This window comes from Lucilia cuprina, chromosome 4 (assembly GCF_022045245.1).
Source record: "Lucilia cuprina isolate Lc7/37 chromosome 4, ASM2204524v1, whole genome shotgun sequence".
Taxonomy (NCBI): Eukaryota; Metazoa; Arthropoda; class Insecta; order Diptera; family Calliphoridae; genus Lucilia; species Lucilia cuprina.
The window spans coordinates 85,062,891-85,073,374 of record NC_060952.1 but is presented as its reverse complement, the minus strand read 5'-3'; the positions used below and the strand labels follow the sequence as shown (position 1 = coordinate 85,073,374).

Here is a 10,484-nt window from a genome sequence, read left to right as displayed (position 1 = left end):
GGGCATTAGCAACATTTACTTACAAATCAGTTTACAATTTGTATCGGTAGCGGTAACTACAACAAAAATTAAAACTCGAAAACAAAGTTCAAACGAAAATACAAAAGAAAATTTTTATTTTGAAATAAACAAAGAAAAGAAAACTGAAAATTAAGAAAAAAATATATATAATATTTTTATTAAAAGAAACTTATGCTAAAAATTAATTAATAAATAAAATTGTATAAAATTATGAAAATGTGAATAAAATGTAATAAAAAGTGTTGAAATTTTCAATTTCAAAATTTAATTGAATTTTACAATTGGAACCTGCAAACAATTTTATTTTGTACATCAATTGAGAAACTGTATATTAAGAGATATTTTATCTTTATGGATTTAATAACAAATGATTTTAAAAGATAAATGAAAGTTTTTGTTTCTTTATTAATTGTTTCTTTTAATGTGTTTAATGATTCATGTTCATTTATTACATTTAATTCAACCAAGTATGTAAATGAACTAGTTTTTCATTACTCATTGCGGAAATTGGGTAAAAAAAATTTAAAATTTTATTTGCAAAAATTTTTTTTAATTATTTGGAAGTAACAATTTAGAAATAATATTCAGTGTAATTGAGGCTAGTGTAATATAACTGAAGAAATAAAATCAAATTTGATCATAAGGCTTATGAGGTTAAAAATAAAATGAAAAGAATAACATTTATCACAACTTCAAAAGTATCACTAAGTGAATTTGTGTACTTTCTGTGGAAGTGATGTTTAATGACTTCCAAAGAAGCAAAAAAAATCCAATTTTGTTTAAAATTGAAGGTAGGTTTTTTGTATCGAAATTAAAAGTTACTTCAGGTGTAAAGAATTTGGAATCAAATTACATCCCTCTACCATGGAATAAATTCTACTCTTTTTTGCTCCTTTGGAAGTTTTTTTTTTTTGCTGGGTTAATGTGTTTGTATACCTTCTGTGGAAGTGATGTTTATTGACTTCCAAAGAATCGAAAAGAATCCAATTCATATTTAAAATTGAAGACATGTTTTTTTTACCGAAATTAAAAGTTACTTCTTGAGAACGACTTCAGGTGTAGAGAATTTGGAATCATTTCACATCCCTCCTTTCGCAGGTCTATTTCAGTACTACCATGGAGTAAATTCTAGTCTTTTTTAACTTCTTTAGGAGTTGTTTATTTTGCAGGGTTAATGTGTTTGTCTATTATATTTAAGGAAGACATCGACATAGTGGTGACTATTTCGTTTATGAGTTTCATCTTCTTAATTTCACTAAGCTCTAGTGGAACTAAAATTAATGCAAATTATACATTTCTATTGACATCTAAAGTCGCCTTCACAGCACGAGCACACAAGTAATATGATCTGTCAAAATTTTGTGTAGAAGAGTATGCATGGGGTAATGAAACCATGACACATTAAGAAAAAAATACGGATTTGACAGTCTCTTTGTTTTTTGAAATGAAAAAAAAAACAAGCAAGATCAGGGATGTATTTCTATGTAAACACATACAAAAAAGTGAAACAGCTGTTTCCATCTTATTTTGTTATTGTTTTATACTAATCGTGCAAACACAATATGAACTTTCAATCTCTTTTTTTGTAACACGAATAGAATTTCACTTTTTCATTAGACTTTACGTTCATTCAGTGTGATCGTGTCAGGGCTCTTAATCTATATAGACATTTTATCCATTTACATATCAAAACTGTTCAGATCTATATCTACTTCTATTCATACTATGTAGTTTCTTTCGTTGTCTAGAGCAGATTTAATTTTTGTTTTTCATTCGGTTAGGTTCATAGGAAGGTATACATAAATTCAAAGAAATACACCTAGGCCATTATAGGGCATATTGAGTGCTCCCTTTACTGGATGTAATTCTTAAGAGTTTTTCAATCAGTGTTATTTCCGGAATAACAACACTTCCAAGATACTTAGATCTAACTTCGACGAATACATGATAGTGGCAACGAAAGTGCTCACTTTCCCCTCCAGGTGGTCTTCATTCGTCTGAATCCATACGTCTAATTTTGTATAGACGTGTTCGTAATCCTGTATGTCCACTCGGAATACATACCATCATACTAAACTCAGACTTGTTCAATTTGAGAAAATTTGTCGTCTTGTTCTCTTTAGAGTCACCCCATCTTTGTGGCTCTACCCACAGTTACATTATTCCAAGAGGTTTTATAACATGGTTTTGCATTTGTCATGTTCCCTTTAAAGCTTCCTTCACTTTAAAGCTATGCTGTTCCTAAGTAGCTTTACATAGATCTGTTATCTAACATTTCAGTTGGAAAAAAATGATAAATACTTTACATTTGATATTCTTTTTCCAAGTTTCTAATAATTTCATTGTGTGATCCATTGCCCCTGTTATCCCTCCACAGCTTCTTAGTCCTTCTTCTAATTGTTCAGATTATAACTACCTCGATCACCAAGAACATGCGGTCATGCTCATGATCATTCTTTAACACAGAGACTTTGATACTGTTTTCAATTCTTTCCTTGAATGAATTTTTCGAAAAACCTATTTAAAACCAAGATCTTTAAAAATGGTTCTAAAATGGACTTTGTACGGTCCAGTATGATCTCAATATTCGTGTCCTCTTCTTTCATAAAATTGTTATACCAACTCTTTTCTATTAGTCAATGCAAAAAAATCTGCGAAAGATGGATCGCCTGTTTGATATTTTCTATATTTGGAATCCTGGTCATAGGGAGTATTATGGAACAACCAGCTTTTCTGAATAGAAACTGCTATGGATACTATTCGTTGCGTTTTATTAAATGCAGTATCCCAAGGTTTTTTCCTCCAAAGGTTATATATATAAAGGGCCAAGTTATTGGGAGCTTCTTTCAAATGGGAAACGCATAAGGCACCCAAAATAGCCGGCATATATCGGGGACTATAACAGTAAATAATACCTGGACCCTAAGTATTGAGCAGGCATACAAGTAGACATGGGATCTCTTTAAAATAAAAACTGTAGCAATTACTATGACGGGAAAAGGAAGAGACGACCGGTTATCATCTTCTCAGCAAATGTGCTGCTTAATGGCCTCCTGAGATTTCTGAGGGCTACAGGCAGGTATTAAAAGACAATGTTTTAAAAGACAATGAGTTTTTTGATATTGGACATATCAACCGAAACAGGCCGATGGATTTTCTTAAAATTCCTTTCCTACCATCGTAGTTTACTATACATTCACATTGTCGAAATATTTTATCAAATTAGTGTTGGCTCTTGTAGAAATGTTATATTAAATCTTATCGTATATTATTTTCTTACATTTATTTCATCAAATATTTCAACAGTATGAACTACATACCTGTAGAAAACATAACGTAAGAAACGAACGTATAGAATTCTTTTTCACTTTAACACAAACAACAATCCTTTTTTCGCGCTCCAGTCATTTCAAAATAAACTTGACCGGAAGTCGGAAACATTTAAAGAAAAAGTCATTCACCTGCAACACTGTACGTGTATGTATGTATATTTAAATAGTATTTCTAAAAGTGTGAGTTTATGTATGTGTTATCGTTTATAGTAAAAGTTTTGCTAGATTATTTTATATATACCTACATGTCCACTACGTTGGAAACCACCACCAAATTTCTTTCTGTTCTTCATTTGCCTCTGTTTTCTTATCTGAATTTGCTTCTTGTTGCATTTTTATACTTTGTATTAATTTTAATGTTTGGTGTTTAACATGCAACCCATCCATTAAAGTTTCACTTGCTTCTATTTTTTAGAGGAATTGACCAAAAACGATTGCTATGTTTGTAGACGATTCCTGTTCTTTTTTACTTTTTATTTTAAGGTAAAAGTTTAATTTTATGTTAAAGGTTTTTTTGGGGGATTTTACTTTTATAGGTTGAGGCGAGGGAAGTACAACAATAATTGCGTTTGACACAAATTATAGTTAATGGAATTTAGTCTGGTTAAAAGTGGTAGTTTCAAAAGATTTTGTTAAGAAAGGTGTTGAGGGAGCAATAACTTTGGGGGTTAGTTACTGTGTTAGAGGTTATTTGCAGAATATGAAAAGGGGATTAATTGTAGACAAAAAAGAATACAATTCGCAGACAGACTGATGGATAGCTAGATAGGTAGCTAGATAGATAGAAAGATAGATAGATAGATAGATAGATAGATAGATAGATAGATAGATAGATAGATAGATAGATAGATAGATAGATAGATAGATAGATAGATAGATAGATAGATAGATAGATAGATAGATAGATAGATAGATAGATAGATAGATAGATAGATAGATAGATAGATAGATAGATAGATAGATAGATAGATAGATAGATAGATAGATAGATAGATAGATAGATAGATAGATAGATAGATAGACAGATAATATGTATGTATATACTTCCTTGAAATAGAAATAATTTGTAAAAATTTAAGCCAAATTTCCAGTTCTTAACTTATTTTCTATGCTAATGTTCCACTTGCTTTCGTTTCTATGTTAAATACAAAAAAAAACAAATTATTTGAATTTAAACTAATTTAGCATTTACAATAATTTTAAACATTGTATAAAAACTTCAACTATTACCCTACATTAGAAAACTAACTACATATGTTTGAGTAATAGATAAATAAATATGTCATAAACTAAATATAACATAAAAACTAAAACTCAAACACATATGCAAAAACTAAAACTTTTATGGAAAAAAATCTGATAAATTTTGAAAACAAAAAAGAAAAATTATGGAAAATACTGACAAAAAAAACTTAAGTTTTTCTGGTACATCTGATACTATGTAATACGAAAAAATACGTAAAACAACAACAATAATAACAGCCAAGTTAAGAATTTATGTTAAAAACATAATAAATAACAAGCAAAACAAAAAGGAAACAAAGAAACCATAACAGAAAAAAATCAACAAAATCATAAACAAAACATAAAGCAATTTTAAACGTTTAAAAAAGCGGTTAACAAAATTTAACCCCACTTTTGTAGGCGCATATGGTATTACCACAACAACTAAATTTTTCCACAAAAAGTGCAACAGTGTCTTGTAAAAGAACAATGTAAAATAATAATTATACTCGTGATTTATAAATGAAAAAATAAGAAGAAGATCTTGTTTACATTTGTATTTTCCCTCCTTCTATCTCAATGAGAAAACAAATTTCATCTCTTTAACATTATGAATTATTAACGGGACTTTTAAAAACAATAACAAAGTGTGCCTGCCATTTAAGTATAAAATGTTCACAAGGTATTTTAAATTAATATTGTAAACAAATTGTAATAAAAGTGTTAAAAATAGTGTTGATTTGTGTATAAATTTAATTATGTTAATGATTTTGACAAAATGTTATAAAATTAAATTTTATAATTTAAATGAATTCGTTAAAAAACTAATAATTACTTGACCTAAACAACAAAAAATCAAAACAAATACAGAATAAAACGATAAATAAAGTTTAAATTAATTGAAGATTTTCTGGAAATATTTCAAAAAAAAACACTCAATATGTGGATTATATATCATTGGATTATTGCTGTGGGCTTGATATTTCTAATATTACAGATATATGGTAAGTTTTCTAATATTATTAAAATGTCTTTATAACAAAATAATAGGAATTTTAGAGTTATCAATCAGACTTTGCAAATTCAAATTTTAGTAAATTCATTAACCCAGACTATAGTAAATTTTAAAGTCCAGGTAGTAGTATATCCAATAGTCCAAACTATACTATGTAACAATCCAATCTGTGATTAAATCTATAGGTCTGACTGTGATCAGACTATAATAAATTTTATAATCCAGATAGTAGTATATAAAAAAAATCCAAACTATAATATGTAACAATCCACTGTGTAGAACAGACTGTAAGTAAAGCTAAGATTGGGGTCAATACTTTACTCTAGACTGTAGTCTATTCTATAGTCCAAACTAAAGTCTATTAAAGTCCAGTCTATAGTTTATTCTATAGTCCAGACTAGTGTCTATTCTACAGTCTAGTCTATTCTATAGTCCACGCTATAGTGCAGCCTTTAGTCCAGACTATTATCTATTCTATAATTTAGCATATAGTCTATACTATAGTCCAGGCTATAGTCCAAACTATAGTCCAGAATATAGTCTATTCTATAATCCAGAATATAGTCTATTCTTTAGTCCAGACTATAGTCTGTTCTATAAAATAGACTATAATCTATTCTATAATCCAGACTATAGTATATTCTATAGTCTATTCTATAGTCCAGAATATAGTCTATTCTATTGTCCAAACTGTAGCCTATTCTATAGTCCAGAATATAATCTATTCAATAGTCCAGACTTTAGTCTCTTCTATAGTCCAGACTAGAGTCTATTCTGTAGTCCAGACTATAGTCTATTCTATAGTTTAGACTATAAACTATTCCATAGTCAAGACTATAGTCTATTCTATAGTTCAGACAGTAGTCTATTCTATAGTCCAGACAGTAGTCTATTCTATAATCCAGACTATAGTCTATTCTGTAGTCCAGACTATAGTCTATTCTATAGTCCAGACTGTAGCCTATTCTATAGTCCAGACTTTAGTCTCTTCTATAGTCCAGACTTTAGTCTCTTGTATAGTCCAGACTTTAGTCTCTTCTATAGTCCAGACTAGAGTCTATTCTATAGTCCAGACTAGTGTCTATTCTACAGTCTAGTCTATTCTATAGTCTATTATCTATTCTATAATTTAGCCTATAGTCTATTATAAAGCCCAGGCTATAGTCTATTCTATAGTCCAAACTATAGTCCAGAATATAGTCTATTCTATAATCCAGAATATAGTCTATTCTATAGTCCAGACTACAGTCTATTATATAGTCCAGAATATAGTCTATTCTTTAGTCCAGACTATAGTCTGTTCTATAATACAGACTATAGTCTATTCTATAATCCAGACTATAGTATATTCTATAGTCTATTCTATAGTCCAGAATGTAGCCTATTCTATAGTCCAGAATATAGTCTATTCAATGGTCCAGACTTTAGTCTTTTCTATAGTCCAGACTAGAGTCTATTCTGTAGTCCAGACTATAGTCTATTCTATAGTTCAGACTATAAACTATTCTATAGTCCAGACTGTAGTCTATTCTATAGTTCAGACTATAGTCTATTCTATAGTCCAGACAGTAGTCTATTCTATAATCAAGACTATAGTCTATTCTGTAATCCAGGCTATAGTCCAGATTATAATCTATTCTACAGTCCAGACTATAGTCTATTCTATAGTCCAGACTTTAGTCTCTTCTATAGTCCAGACTAGAGTCTATTCTATAGTCCAGACTATAGTCTATTCCACAGTCCAGACTATAGTCCATTCTATAGTCCAGACTGTAGCTTATTCTATAGTCCAGTATATAGTCTATTCAGTAGTCCAGATTTTAGTCTCTTCTATAGTCCAGACTAGAGTCAATTCTATAGTCCAGACTATGATCTATTCTATAGTCTACATTATAGTCTATTATATTTTCCAGATTATATTTTATTATATAGCTCAGACTATAGTGCATTCTATAGCCCAGATTATAACCTATTTTATTGTCAAGAATATAGTCCAATCTACATAATCCAAACTGTAGTTATTCTATAAACCAAACTATAGTCTGTTCTAAGTCCAGACTATGTCTATTCTTTAGCATATAGACAATCTATGGTAAAAACTTAGACTATTTTGTTTTTTTGATCGGAATTTAATTAAAAAGTTTTAATGAAAATTCAACGGAAAATAATTGTTATCAATTTTGAAAAATTTCTTAAAACATTTTTGAACGTTGTTTGCTTCCTTTCAATATATTGTCAATAAAATTAATTAAACATCATAAAATATTAAACTTTTAAATACTTACTAACTTGTTATCATCACCTACAGCAATGCTCTTTAACTACATTTACTTCCATAATTGTTAAAATGGTCATATTTTTTTTTTTTTTTTGTTAAAAACATAATCATAAAATGTATGATTTAATAACGACAATTTCTTTGAAATTGTTATAGTTAACACCAAAGTATTATTATTATTTTTATGATCAAGATGACAAAATATAAAAACTAGTTTTTCTTTCTTTTTAAACGATCACATTTTATAAGTTTTTTTTATTTCATTAAAGTTGTGGGAAATGCTTTTTAAAACATGTTTCCAAAGTCAATGGACATGGTTAAAACTTTACACATGTTTTAGTTAGACTCATAATTTTTACCACTAAATTGTCAAAAAAGTTTTAATAATTATTTTTGGTGAAAAAAAGATCGTTTTAATTGAAATGTAACAATGTAGCTGGATTGTCATCCCATGGAGTTGTGAACATTATTGTTGAAGGGTTTATGAGTTCATTGATTCCAAGAGTTGTGTCTTTTTTTTTTTAATTTAATAGAACGGGATTTGTTTTAGGTAAAATATATAAGTATTTTATTTAAACATAGAGAAAATTTTAAAAGTTCCCGGAAATATTTTATAACTGGATACTACTTTAATGTTATGAAATTTTTAAACTCGCAGTTATGTAACCATTGTTTAATTTGACACAACTATTTAACCACTTTTTGGCAAGAGTAATGCATATATAGATCGTTGTAATTCACTCTGGACCGCGACCATCTCGACAAAGTATACTTTAAAGACATCTGACTATAGTCTATAGACTACAGGAGTTGACTATAGTATATTCTAAGACCAGACAGTAGTTTATTCTTTACTCCATACTATAGTTTATTCTTTAATCCAGACTAAAGTTATTTTAGAGCATAGTCTCTTCTACATTCTATTTTATAGTCTATTCTATAGTCCAGACTTTAGTCTATTCTACAGTTCTATCTATAGTCCACACTTTAGTCTATTCTATAGTCCACACTTTAGTCTATTCTATAGTCCAGACTATAGTCTATTTTATACTCCAGACTATAATCTATTCTATAGTCCAGACTAGAGTCTATTGTATAGTCCAGACTCTAGTTTATTCTATAGTCCAGACTATAGTATATTCTGTAGTCCAAACTATAGTCTATTCTATAGTCCACACTTTAGTCTATTGTATAGTCCAAACCTTAATCTATTATATACTCCAAACTATAGTCTATTCTATTGCCCAGACTATAGTCTATTCTACAGTCCAGACTCTACTCTATTCTATAGTCCAGACTTTAGTCTATTATATAGTCCAGACTTTAGTCTATTATATACTCCAGATATAGTCTATTATATAGTCCAGACTATAGTCTATTTTATAGTTCAGACTATAGTCTATTCTATTGTCTATTTTATTGTCCTGACTATATTCTATAATCCAACCTATAATCTATTCAATAGTCCAGACTGTAATCTATTTTATATCCCAGACTGTGGTCTATTCTAATGTCCATACTACGGTCTATTCTATAGTCCAAACTGTAGTCTATTATATAGTCCGGACTATATTCTACTCTATAGTCCAGACTATAGTCTATTATATAGTCCATACTATAGTCTATTATATAGAACAGGCTATAATATATTCCACAGTCGAAACTATATTCTATTATATAATCCAGACGTATATTCTATACTATATTCATTTTAATAAATGTTCAGGTTTAAAAAATAATTTACAACAAAACTTATTTTATTTATCTAAACAGCAATAACAATTAGAATATGAATGTTTATGAACAAAATGTAATTTTATTTTAAACATAAAACTTTCCACGGAAGTTGGAAACATAAGAAATATGTTGAAATCGCAATTTAAAGTGGACACAACTCAAGATAATTACGTGAGTGAAATCATGCCACAACAAATTAAATGAAATAAAAACCAAAATTAAAAAGATGCTAAAAGATTTAAAAAAGAAACTGGACTAAATAAAATGACACTTAACTGAATGACATTTAACAGTCTAAATTTAAAACAAAAATAAAAAAACTAAAATTATAATTTAATGTGTCACGTTTATGATGTGAATACGTAAAAAGAAAGCTAATTAGAAATTTGTTGAAATTTTTGTAAAACTATTTTTTTTAGTTGTAATAAAAATCTTTAAAAACACATGTGTTTTATTTAAAATCAATTGTTTTTTTTGCAGATTTTTTTCTGCTTTGTTTTTGTTGTGTTATTTATTTCACTTTTTAATTCATTAAGCGGAAATCCGTAAGTCATCTTTAGTATTACCACTATTTTCATGCATATGAAAATGTAAAAAAAAATATATATAAAATCGAAAGTGATCGTAAATTTGACTTCTCACTTTTATTAAAAAGCAAAAAATGGAAAAAAGGTTAAACAATTTATTACATAAAGCGAAAATGGTGCAAAAAGAAAATAAAGTAGATTTAAGTCGATAGAGGGAGTTGGTACAAAAGCCTAAGCTATTGTTTAGACTAGACTATAGACTAGACTATAGACTAGACTATAGACTAGACTATAGACTAGACTATAGACTAGACTATAGACTAGACTATAGACTAGACTATAGACTTGAC

The 10,484-nt window shown here is 28.6% G+C and overlaps 1 protein-coding gene across 3 annotated transcripts in view; it reads left to right on the top strand.

The window, feature by feature from the left end:
* The first annotated feature begins 228 nt into the window (after positions 1-228).
* The window catches only part of LOC111677275 (protocadherin Fat 1), a 29,504-nt gene continuing 19,248 nt past the window's right edge, over positions 229-10,484 (top strand). Inside the window, exons 1-3 of one of the 3 annotated variants that reach the window (XM_046949624.1) lie at positions 229-532; positions 4,594-5,259; positions 5,448-5,581. In XM_046949624.1, coding sequence (XP_046805580.1) covers positions 5,518-5,581 — 64 coding nt within the window. In that variant the 5' untranslated portion in view covers positions 229-532; positions 4,594-5,259; positions 5,448-5,517. Of the gene's footprint in view, positions 533-4,538; positions 5,260-5,390; positions 5,582-10,484 lie in introns of those variants that run through there. The other 2 variants (XM_046949622.1, XM_046949623.1) reach the window with 2 other exon arrangements.